This window comes from Podospora bellae-mahoneyi, chromosome 4 (assembly GCF_035222275.1).
Source record: "Podospora bellae-mahoneyi strain CBS 112042 chromosome 4, whole genome shotgun sequence".
NCBI classification, from domain to species: domain Eukaryota; kingdom Fungi; phylum Ascomycota; class Sordariomycetes; order Sordariales; family Podosporaceae; genus Podospora; species Podospora bellae-mahoneyi.
The window spans coordinates 1,241,572-1,253,713 of NC_085883.1; the positions used below are offsets into that span (position 1 = coordinate 1,241,572).

General features: G+C 51.2%; 4 protein-coding genes across 4 annotated transcripts; 2 read left to right on the plus strand and 2 right to left on the minus strand.

The window, feature by feature from the left end:
• Positions 1 to 213: 213 nt before the first annotated feature.
• Positions 214 to 2,061, minus strand: QC761_402920 (uncharacterized protein; the record flags this gene model as incomplete). Its single annotated transcript, XM_062878570.1, has 1 exon — positions 214 to 2,061. The coding sequence occupies one exon, from the start codon at positions 2,059 to 2,061 to the stop codon at positions 214 to 216; it is 1,848 nt and encodes a 615-aa protein (XP_062732063.1).
• A 710-nt stretch (positions 2,062 to 2,771) lies between these two features.
• QC761_402930 (uncharacterized protein) lies at positions 2,772 to 5,388 on the minus strand. The gene is made up of 3 exons (XM_062878571.1): positions 5,236 to 5,388; positions 3,989 to 5,151; positions 2,772 to 3,917 (listed from the first exon to the last, which is right to left on the minus strand). The coding sequence occupies exons 2-3, from the start codon at positions 4,430 to 4,432 to the stop codon at positions 3,102 to 3,104; spliced, it is 1,260 nt and encodes a 419-aa protein (XP_062732064.1). The 5' UTR covers positions 4,433 to 5,151; positions 5,236 to 5,388; the 3' UTR covers positions 2,772 to 3,101.
• Positions 5,389 to 5,490: 102 nt separating this feature from the next.
• TGL2 (lipase 2) lies at positions 5,491 to 7,224 on the plus strand. Its single transcript, XM_062878572.1, has 3 exons — positions 5,491 to 6,143; positions 6,206 to 6,953; positions 7,028 to 7,224. Exons 1-3 carry the CDS (start codon positions 5,867 to 5,869, stop codon positions 7,086 to 7,088), a joined length of 1,086 nt encoding a protein of 361 aa, XP_062732065.1. The 5' UTR covers positions 5,491 to 5,866; the 3' UTR covers positions 7,089 to 7,224.
• Positions 7,225 to 8,201: 977 nt separating this feature from the next.
• Positions 8,202 to 11,937, plus strand: QC761_402950 (uncharacterized protein). The gene is made up of 7 exons (XM_062878573.1): positions 8,202 to 9,389; positions 9,444 to 9,739; positions 9,794 to 9,957; positions 10,018 to 10,124; positions 10,197 to 10,952; positions 11,003 to 11,196; positions 11,266 to 11,937. The coding sequence occupies exons 1-7, from the start codon at positions 9,202 to 9,204 to the stop codon at positions 11,625 to 11,627; spliced, it is 2,067 nt and encodes a 688-aa protein (XP_062732066.1). The 5' UTR covers positions 8,202 to 9,201; the 3' UTR covers positions 11,628 to 11,937.
• Positions 11,938 to 12,142: the final 205 nt, after the last annotated feature.

Sequence of the window (12,142 nt, forward strand, 5' to 3'; positions counted from 1 at the left end):
GTTGACAAGACACGGGCGACAACCACATTCCAAATGCAAACTGCTGGACTCCACGCGACTGTGACTCGAAGCAAAACCAAAACTCCTCCACCGTTTTACGCACTTATCCTGACGGTAGACCAGCTACGGCGAGGACAAAGGATTTGTTAGTATACGGACAATAATAAACCATGGACGATGCAGAAACGACGGGATAGTGTTGGGTAGGGAGGGTTAGTCAAACCTGAAGCCGGCCAGTCGAGCCCCAAAGTAGATAGAGGGGAAGGTAGCCCACGTAAAGTGAAACCAGCTGACAAAGGTGAGGTAGGGCATGTTCCCAAAGCAGCCCCCGTTGATGTACCCACCATACCCGCCAACCATGATGAGGTTCCACTGGTAGGCGTACACGAGGGAGCCGAGGAGGAGGAGGAGAAGGATGAGATCTTGCCAGGAGAACTCGCTCCCCTTGTTGTTATCAGATTCCTTCTCGGCAGTAACAGTAGTAGTAGCAGCAGTAACTGTTGTTGGGATAGGCCTAATGATTTTGGAGGGAGAGACAAAATCAGGGGGGCTCTTGCTGCTCTTAGGGGAACCGTTAGTTAAACTGCCACTCTTGGAGGTGGCTTTCTTGGGAGTGGTGGGAGGGGTCTTCTTTGGGGTCACAGGGGGGTCGGGGTTGAATACCTTGAGGGGCCTGCGTACCGTTTGCTGGAAGAGATATGGAGCGAGGGCGCTGGGGGAAATTTTGTCCCAGTCGACGTCAGTGGGGACCTTCCACACGTACTCACCGGGCTGTTCCCACGCCGAGGCGGAGTACTGGCCCGACCTGACGGTGCCGGTGCTGTCCGAGTTGACTGTGCCTGACTTGCCGGTGGGGGTGGCGGGTTCCTCCTTGAAGGGGTTGCGGAGTTTATTTATGGAAGGCCAGTCATAGATCGACTCGATGACCTTGATCATCCAGTCCGGGAGGGACTCACCCTCCTCGAGGTCATGGTAGATCTCGAGGGCGCGGACGTCGCGCTTGAGGGCCTTTTCCCGGTCGGTGAGGGTGGGGTCGTCGGAGTATTGGAGGTAGTCGGGGTAGCGGAGCGAGAGAGGGTTGGGGTGGGAGTAGTAGAGCTGGTCTGCGGGAGTGTTTTCGACGAGCTTGGCCCGGGCGAGCTGCTGCTCTCGGGTTGGTCGCCAGTGGTAGTTGAAGGTGTCAACCGGTTCGGTTTTTTTGGTTTCAGGCAAGTGGCTTTCAGTAAGGATGGCTCCGTCGTCACCTCCGGACCAACTGTCCTGAGATTTGTCCTCAGAGGAGGATGTGAGAGGCTCGGTGGAGGTGGATCCGGTAGAATCACTAGTAAAGTTGAATATAAACCTCCTGACGCCCGTTGTGGTACCAGCGTTGTTCCACGTGTTATCAACAGGTTCTGTGTTTTCCCATCTGTTATAAGTGGTCTCCTGTGGCTTACCAGCCTTCGGAGTCTCCTTATCAGATGGGGAGGGGTTGATTGTGGGGGAGGTGGCCTTCTCAGAGACAGCGGGAGAGCTGCCCAACTGAGAGACAGTGGGAGAGTTGAGGGTATCCTCGTCCAACTTGTTACCGTTGTCCTTGAACTTGTCCGGAGTGACACTGCGGGTCTGGTCCTGGTCATACTTGAATGATGAAGAAGAGGTGCTGTTCACTTCCGTAGGGTCATGGATGACCGTCACAGGGTCGGAATTGGTAGATCCGGCAGAAGGGCTGGGTTTGACAGGGCTTTGATCAGTGTTCCTTCCGTTGGGGTAAAAAATGACCATCACCGGGTCTGAATTGGTAGACCTGGCAGGGGAAGCGGACTTGGCAGATTTGGCAGAGGAAGCGGAGTCAATAGATTCGGCAATAGAGTTGGAATCGGTCTCAGCACCAGTCTCAGTCTCGGGCTCGGCATCAGTATCGGCCTCAGTATCGGTCTCGGTCTCGGACTGAGTATCAGGTTCGGAGTTCTGCTGGTGCTCTTCGAGGGCAGAGTATGTGGAGTCGGGATCAAAGCCGCTGATGGACCCGCGATGAGGTCGAATCACAGACCCAAAAGCGTTCTGAATGGCCTCAAACATGGTGAGTTGTGTTTGTGGTTGTGGTGTGATAGGTGTCTGGGGTATGGTCTAAGGAATACTGTCAAAGTATTATCATAGCAGGTGTCCTGTTGTTGAAGTAGTGTTTAATCAGTATGTCGGTATTTCCACACCAGGTGTTTTGTTGTCAATGTAGTGGATGTTGGAGTGTCTGTTCCAGCTTTTTTTCAGGACTTGAGTTGGAAAGACAGCGTGCTTTAATACCTAACCAAGAGACATCATAAAGATGTTTCACTTATGATGCTTGAGAGAAGGGCTTGTTCTTTCCATAATGACTTGTTTTGTTGTATTATGACAAGCCATAATGGAAATGGGTGTGCTTATTTTAGGATGCGTAAAAGTGATATAATGTCTATTGTCTTTTAAGTCTTTGTCCCTCCTGAGACCTCACGATGGAAGAATAGCATCAAGTTACTTTTGGGGTGGAGTTTCTGTCTTACCAATTGCGCCTTGCTTCTTTCCGATGAATCTAAAACACAGTCCAGGTCATCATTGAGCAAGGGTCAAAAGTGGGTGGATGATGTGCTCGGGCGGGTATTTGGTCGTTTGGATTCTCTACCAACGGACTCCGTACAGACAGTGTTGAAGATGACCTTGTTGCAGATTTGAGGCTCGTCAGCATATCTTCCGCACCACTCGCACCTAGTGCAGCCGTACTAAATCTGAGCGCCAACGTGAGAAAACGTGGAGTATGACGGTCCAGAATATCGGCCGTTTCATGGTCGCCTTCTTGTCTCGTTTCCTATACAACCAGAAAGAAAGAAAAAAAAGCTGTGGATACTCGGACCTCGCACAAAAAAATACGAATGAGCAAAACTCCCGCTAAAACAAAACCAAAGCAAGTAGACACCCCCGTCCCCTAACCAATGTGCTGGTATCAATCTATAAACGAAAAACCACCCACTCCACACAAAACGAGACATGTAATATTCAAGAATAGACGTCACATCACACTAGTTTTTGTGCCCATCAAATATGTAGAGTCGAAATAAAGCAAAGTGGATAGAAATCTGGACTGGAGACTAATCCCACAGATCATTACTTCTCACCATTTTGGATGTTGGCTCCGGGCTTGTCGGCCCACGTGGCGAGCTCTTGGCTTTCTTCCAACTTCCATCCTGATACTGCCCAGGTGATGCCGCTGTCATGAACATCTTTGGGCTCTGCTCAGGAGAGATATATGGCATAGTGCCTGTCGGCGATTGCTCGTAAGGCGCGCGCTGATAGACGGGGTTGTTTCTCGGAGAAGCGAGAGAAGGCTCAAGCGGTGAGGGGCGGTGTCCTAACGGGCGAACAGACGATGGAAGCCCCGAGCCGGCATGGCTGGGTGTGTAAGGTGATGGTACCTCGGAGGCGTTATATGGCTGCGATAAATGGCGCTTGTGGAGGATCTGCCTTCGGGAATGGCGATGAAAGTGCCGTCGCAGAGGGAGGTCGCTGAGGGCGTCGGGGGATGCCAATGGGGAGGTATCGGTCCACGAGGGTCCAAAGGCGCGCCCTACTGGCCAAAGTGTGAGGATAAGAATCGCTAGAAGAACGAGGGTGTCGTCGAGGAGAAAAGATGCGACTTGGGAAACGGCAAGCGAACTGCCAAGACCGCCGGAAGACCCAGTGATTCGCAAGGCGGTTCGAAGTACAAGGAGACATCCAGCTGCTTGGACAACCAACATAAATTGTTTGAATCGGCGAGATGAGTATGTTGCAGAGAAGGTATTGTCCAAGATGTAGCGTCGATGGTCGATTTTGTACCAGAAATAGCGATAACCACCCAAGAAGGCGACCAGAGTCGTAGTTTGGAAGGCAAGTCCTGTCAGCAGAATGTTGACGGCCTGATCAACCTGTAAACACATACATTAGTATTCTAGTTTCGACAAAACAGCGGTTTTTCGATTGGAAAACAGGATCATACCTGTGACGCTGATGTTGCGCTGGCAGCATAAATAATGCCCACGGATTGAAAGACCAAAGAAAAGATATCCATGATCGTAAAGAAGATGTTGATGTAGAGGGCGTTGGAGACGAGCCGAAATTCCTGACCGTAGAGCACAGTGACATGAGGCAGAACAAGGTAGATGGCTGATCCGACAAAGGTAGCTCCCCAGTGCGTTCCGACCATATACACCGCAAAGTACGCTGGACTTGCAGACTCGGTGCCGAGAAATATCCTTGCTACATGGGCGACAACTTCGACGATGAGGGCCGCTGTGAGGAGAGAGGTGTATAATGGTGTCTTGTACCGTATTCCTATGAAGATGTTGAGCGGAACCAAGGCAGCAAAGGCAGCAAGCATTACTGCATTTCCGGCAGGAGGAACCTGGTAGGAGAGAGAGACAGCCTGACCGGGATCCATCATGGTGGTAATCGTCTGGTTTGTTTGCTGGCGAAGACTTAACTCAGACAATGGGATTCAGGAAGAGCCAACGGCATCAGTCGAAGTCAGGCCGAGAGTGAGCATATGATTGCTAAGGCATAGCATCTACCCAGTCCAGAGACGGGTGAGAGTGCCAGAGGTCAGGGGGGGTTATATCAGGAGAGTTGTTGATGTGGGGGCAGTTTGTTGGCAGACCCGACCGTTTGGATACTGGCTGTCCACGGCGCTTAACCTGCAGTCCGATGGTGACTCGGTTCTAGCCTTGGTTGTGTTGAACATCGCCAACTAGGGTACCTGAGTAGGCACCTTATGCTAATAGCTATATCGCACACATTCATATCATTCTGCTCTCCTGCGGAAGGTCTCATAGGAACATGTGTCCTTTATCACCACGCTAGCTGGTATCTGTCTGTAATTGACCCAAACCTCGACGGTTTCCCAACACCATACTCTGAGTTGTGTTGCTGTGTGGGCTGACTGACTTGTGCTTGCATGAGAGCCGTGCCGATTGTGATCGGTCTTTCTTTGACCAGGGCCCCGGTTGAGTGGAAATCGCGTTGCAATGAAACATTCTCGGCTCTTCCGGCCAATCGACTGTGACAGTGGCGCAGAACATCCGGCTCTCTTTGGCGAGATGCCATTCGCGACGTGCATCCAGCCCAGTGCTATCTACATGTTGGATCCCAACAGCTCGATTTACCCTGGACGCCAATGATAAATACCGAACGCTCAACGGCCCTGGTGCAGCCTAAAGCTTTAGAACCTCACAGGAGAGACCCCCATACCTAGGCAGAGACGTGTCACATAATGAGAACTTGAAACTCACAAATGGCTGGCAGGGAGTTACATAGTTGTCGTCTGTTGGTGGTTGATCTGCGCTAGAAGCTGCAGTGTAGAACCAACATCCATATCTAGCGTCGTCCGCATCGGGAATAAAGCCAACATTGAACAGGCAGCCCTGGCTGGACGTTGGGCGAAGTTGGGTCACAAGGTGAAGATGGTTTTGATAACAAAGAAAGGCTGTTGTTGAAATAAGCGCACGTACCCCCACAGTGCCAAGATACGCTACACCTATTCGCGACTCGCACTGTGTCAGCTATTGGTCATTGTAAGCGCCGGCTCTTAGTGTTACACTTATGACGTTGATTTGAAGAATTCCACGAGAAACAGCATCCTTCGCCTCCTGGGACATTACCAACAGCAACAGATACCCTTCTTCAGACGACACGTCTTCCCCTTTGTTCAGAGAAGTACCAGACGCCGTGCATCTACTTCACCAGGTCGCACGTGGGATTGGACGTCAATTACACTCACATTACGACACCCACAATTTGAGGCATCAGGGTTCAACAGTCACTACCACCACCACCGTGCCGCACAGTCTTTAAGCTTTGGGCTTGGCTTGGGCTTGTGCCAATGTCTTCCCTCGTCTGCAGGTCCCCATCTGTCATCTCGACATCTTTGCTCATCCTCCCCTTGCTCAGACTAGCCGCACCTGCCCGGTCAGTCCAGACGTGCGCCCAAAGACAACCACAACCACAACAAACACGGCGAGCCTCTGGCCCTGTCGCCGTTAGGCGCTTCTCCGCATCTCTTACCCTTAGCCGCAAGGTTGCGCCAACGGAGGCTGCCCATATCAATGAGGTTCGGAAGACGATAGCCGATGAGTTCGCCCTCATCAAAGATGCTTACCGTATGTGGGGTTCCTTGGTGCTTTCCAAGACCAGATCTGAGAGACTGACACTTATCCAACAGAGTCACCCAAACACCCGGTAGTCCTAGCACATGGGCTGTTAGGGTTTGCCGAATTAAAACTCGGAGGGTCCTACTTGCCAAGCATTCATTACTGGAGAGGGATACAGGAGGCCCTAACGGCCCAAGGGGCTGAGGTTATCACTGCCTCCGTCCCTCCCAGCGGCTCTATCGAGAAGCGCGCCGCCAAGCTGGCTCAGGATATCGAGGCTCAGGCACAGGGCAAGAGTGTGAATGTGGTGGCGCACAGCATGGGAGGACTTGATGCCCGCTACATGATCTCGCAGCTCCAGCCAAAAGGGGTCGACGTCAAGTCTCTTGTCACAATCGGCACACCTCATCACGGGAGTGCCTTTGCTGATTACTTGATTGACGAACTTGGGCCCAACTACCTGCCTCAGGTTTACAAAGCCTGGGAGCGGGTTACCGGTTGGGAGCCAAGCGCTTTTTCCCAGCTGACGCAGAAGTATATGGCGGAGCACTTCAACCCAGCGACCCCTGATGACCCAAACGTCCAGTACTTTTCGTACGGTGCCATGGTGAACGGAAAGCCTCCATTGCTGAGCATGTTCAGGATATCTCACAAGCTGATTGAGGAACGGGAAGGTCCAAACGATGGACTTGTCAGCGTAGAAAGCAGTCAGTGGGGTACCTACAAAGGAACGCTCACAGGCGTTAACCACCTGGACCTGATCAACTGGACCAACAGGATTCGGTCTAATCTTCAGAAGCTGATGGGTCACCCACCTTCGTAAGTCATATTGTTGTGTTTTAAGCATCGACTAATGATTTTAAAGCATGACAGAATCTGACTGAATTGTATAGGTTCAACGCGGTGGCTTTCTATCTTGGCATTGGAGATATGCTGGCAAAGGAAGGGTTGTAAGTGCCAGAGGGCATGATGCAATGACGCTTGAATCACCGGCCTCTAGGTATAACGAGTTGGACACGTAATTTCGGTAAAGGCTTTGGGGCATACAATCACGAGCGAATGAAGAATTCATATCATGGGCAGTCTGTAGGTAAGCACCTTATGGTATCCCTTGTTTACGATATCACCACGAATCTAATATCGTTCCACCATCTCAACTTTATTCACAGTAAATAAGCGTGGCAAAACCGGATGTTTGGGGCGTTTTCCTGAACCAAGACTATTTGCCGATGCAGTTCATGGACATCAAGGGAATCACTTTGTAGGTGCCGGTTCGGAGGGTGAGCTGGTTACAAGCTTCACATGCCTTACGACAACAGCGTTGGTTCCAGGTTTACCACGGCAACTGCTGTCAAGAAATCAGCGTGTGTAGCATGGCAAGTGATTATCCGGCTCCGTCTGCCCAAACGCTAGCACGTGTTCGCCGTCTTTTCTGTGGAAAGTTTGTACCATTGTACCACGTGAAAAATATGCAAAGGAGTCCAGCTGACTTGGAAGACTGCTGAAACGTGCAAGTGTGCGTTGGCAGATGCTGTCTACCATATTGACGAGGCCGATGATAGTGGTCGACGATTATAGCGGTGGGTAGGGATGCTCTGATGTCTCTAAATCATGAAATGAGACAGGCATGTAGTAGGTCTTTTGACACTATCGGGGTCCCATTTGAGGACATCCTGATGTAGTCACCATGTGAGATACAGTTGTTGGTGATCCCCAGGAAAGCCATTCAGTGTTTTTTTTTTCTGCCGATAGTACCACCACAAAATGCAGAAGAGCCTCGGGGTACAGTTTGGTCATGCGCCTGGGTAACAGCAGCTTACATTGGTTCTGTGTATCGTACATTTCTGGGGAAATAGCATGGAAAAAAGGGTCGATGAGGTGCAGTACCTAGCTGGCTTGCCCAGGAAACGCCAGGCTGGTGATCTTCGTAGTCTAATCCTGATACGGACTAGCGGATCTGCCCCCACATGTCCTGTTTTGAAGCATCGACCCTGCCGGCCAGAGCAGGCTGGCCGGAGCAGGCTTGCCGGTTGGAGCATCTCTGCTAGCTATCAGGCCTTCCTTTTTCGGATCTTTACTTCCAGAAGTACCCCCCCCTTCGCAGAGACACAAGACCATCTCAGATACAACCCGGCACAACAGGATGCATCATGTCGTGAATTGCACCACCTCCTCTCTTGCCCATTTTGCCTCACTTTCTCGCCTATCCCGCACCATTTCATGAAGAGACTTCCTTACATCAACATAAGGTTCGACCGGTATCACCAAGACGGAAACTAGACCTCTCAGACCATGAACTCTTTGCAGTAGTACCGTTGCGGCCCTGGGCCCTGCTAAAGATGGGCGCTATCCCAGCCGATATTTTCACATGTCCCATGACACCATGGCCCTCTTTGGGACACCGACTGTTACATCTCCTACACCTTCTCGACGCGCGCGTGCTCGGCCTTTTTGGTGGTCCTGGATCCTTCGCATGCGACCAACCCAAGCTCCGGGTATCGCGTCGTCCACTTTGCTGCACTCACACCGCGGCTCAGATATGATGGAGACAAGAAGGAGACAAACCATGCGTCTGAGTCTTGTGTGGAATACGGCTCGGCACTAGTCTCCGGACAGGCAGCCGTTATACAACGGCAGACCCACGTTTTACCCTCCGCTTCAGCATCTTGACCCCTTAGAAACGACCGGTCACCACCAAGCGGCCATCTGGTAACGTCTGGCATGCGCCGTTTCGTGCAGCTAGTATATCTCCCCTGCATTCCCGTTCCTGTGCCTCTGCCTGCCTCCTAGGCACTAGCTCTGTATCCGCAAACTCTCCTGTCGCTTGCCCGACTCACCCGCTCGCCTCGGGGCAATATTTCCGCTGCGTCTATCTACCGGTGTTTTCTAAAACCGCTTGTCCGTCGTCATCGTTCTGGTGTAAAGAGTTAAGTCCTCGTTCTCTCTTCCTCTGTTTACTTCGAGTGCCGGACCTTGTGTCCTGAATACCTGACTCGGACCTGCATGCTTTGCAAAAGCCTCCGGCCTGTTCCTACCCAACCCAGGCATCCATCCACCCACCCGAGCCATGAGGTTCATCAAGACAATAGCCATGCTGGCTGCTATGGGCTCCGATATTGGAATCGGTGCTGCGTCGGTGTTTAGGCCTACCAAACCACCAGCCGTTCCACTGGCCGTCAGATCGCCATATCTGAATGCCTGGCTACAGGGCGAATCAGGATGTGTGCTACCTGGCGAGTGGCCACGCTTCTGGACGTGAGGCTCCCATGACTCTACCTTGAAACCTCATAGTGCTAAGACAAATCCCAGGGGAGATATCCAAGGATGGCAAGGATATGTGGCAGTCGACGGCGTTGCCTATAACTGGATGGGGGGCGCCCCTGGCCCAGGCCCAGTCAACCAGCTATCACTGGAGTACACCTCAACAAAAAGCATCTTCACCTTTGATGTGGCCCAAAAGATCACCCTGACTGTCACTTTCCTCTCGCCGGTATACCCTGACGATATACAGCGGCAGTCTCTGCAGTTCTCATACGTAACTGTCACGGCAAAATCCTCTGATGGGGCCTCGCACAAGGTCCAGGTATACATGGATGTGTCTGGCGGTGAGTAACACGCTGGATAGCTGTTTCCTTTACCTTGACTGATCGTTCTTATAGAATGGGCCAGTGGTGACAATTCCGAGAAGGTGCAGTGGGAATTTGGCACCGAGAGTAATCTTTACTATCTCAAGTTCTGGCGCGAGAATCAGCACGAGTTCAAAGAAGCCAACGAAATTGCAAGTTGGGGAAATTGGTATCTCAGTACCGGATTCCATGAAGGTGTAAGCTTTGGCCTGGGAGATGTTAAATCCTACAACGCAGACTAATCATTCGTTGGACAGTTGACGTGGCAAATTGGTCAAGATACCACCGTGCGGAACCAGTTTGCTGGCAACCTGACTCTCAGTAACTCCCAGGAGTCTGAATTTCGCCCGGTCAGCGAGAACTGGTATGCCTTCACATATATCTGCCTTTCTGTCCCGATACGCTGCTGCGGATAGTTGAGCTTACAATGTTTCAGGCCTGTGTTTGCGTTCTCTCATGATTTGGGCAACATCAAGGACGACGAGGTTGAAAGGATCTTCACCCTCGGTCTTATCCAGGATAATGTCATCCACTTTGCCAGACAAAACAACACCCTGGAGCCTGTCCAGGGACTGTGGATGTCCTTTTACAACAACAGTGACATGGAGGCTGTGGTCTCTTTCTACAACGACTACAGGCATGCCGTAGAGACAATGTCACTCCTAGACCAACGGATTGAGAAGGATTCGGTGGAGGTAGCTGGGCAGAACTACTCCCTTATCACTACACTTGCTCTTCGCCAGACTTTCGGTGCTTTCCAATACGCCGGAACGCCGGAGAATCCATATATTTTCCTCAAAGAAATCAGCTCCAACAGTGACATTCAGACAGTTGATGTCATATTCCCGGCGTTCCCAATATTCGTTTACCTCAATGCCACCTTGAGCAGATATCTCCTGGACCCTTTGTTCGAACACCAAGAAAGTGGTTCATACCCCAACAAATATGCCGAGCATGACTTGGGTACCTTCCCTGTGGCCAAAGGCTACCCCAGCGGAGACGACGAGGCCATGCCATTGGAGGAATGTGGTAACATGATCATCATGTCACTAGCATATGCTCAACGCACCGGCGATACGGGGTACCTAACAGCCCACTACCCAATACTGGCACAGTGGGCTCAGTATTTGATCGAGGACTCGCTTGTTCCTGCCAACCAGTTGAGCACTGATGACTTTGCTGGAACATTAGCGTACGTATACCTTGCCTCAAAGTCCGGTCTGATACTGACAGTCCCCGTAGAAACCAGACCAACCTGGCCATCAAGGGCATCATCGGCCTCAAGGCCATGTCCCAGATTGCCCAGCTCACCAACAACACGGACGACTTCAAAGACAAGGCCGAGGACTATCTTATGACTTGGAAAGCGTATGCCATCAACTATGACGCCAGTCCACCTCACACTACGCTAAGCTACGGAGACAAAGACAGCCATGGTTCGTGGTTCACGCACCCCTTGTTCATCCACTTCCCTTCGCTAACTCTTTCTCTTCTCTTCTCCCAAGGAATTCTCTACAACATCTACGCAGACAGGCTGCTGGGCCTCCAGTTCGTTGACCAGTCTGTCTTTGACATGCAGAGCGACTTTTACCTGACCGTGGCGAACGAGTACGCTGTCCCGCTTGATACAAGACACACCTGGGCAAAGTCAGACTGGGAAATGTTTGCGGCGGCGGTGGCTAAGAACGAGACCAAGGAGATGTTTATCGACAAGCTGGCGGAGTGGGTGGGGAAGACTACGACCAACAGGGCGATGACGGACTTGTTTGATTCGATTACGGGTGATTACCCGTCGGGAGGGCCGACGTTTGTGGCGAGACCGGTGATGGGGGGGATGTTTGCTTTGTTGGCTTTGCCAAAGGAGTAGAATGAGATGGTGGGGTAGGGAAGGGAAGAGAAGGGGTGTGTGTTTTGCTCTGGAAAGAAACAAGGTGTGATGGCGAGGGGATTAGCTTGGCTAGTGTTGATTGAGTGGACCCTTAAACCATATAAGAGGTTGGGTGTTGGTGTTTCTTGTGTAGTGATGCGGTGATGTTTTATGTTATGAGCGATAGTAATGGGACAAGAGCTTATGAAATAGAGAGTGTAGTCTATTCAGAATTCATCAAAGCACGCTTACCTATGACATCTCTTTCATTCCAGCATAGAGGTAGATAGAGCAGGGCTTCGTTATGATATCTCTTTTATCACAACATTTTCAGCTTGGATGAGTACGGTCTACTACCATTCAATATTTAGATCAGCATCGTCTGTCACTATCACTGTACTTGTATTACCTACTTAACTTCAAGAAAATAGTGCTACCATTGAACTGTGAGGGACCATTGAACTGTTAGGGTCACTGCCCATTAAACTGTGCCTACCTACCTGTTAAACTAAAAC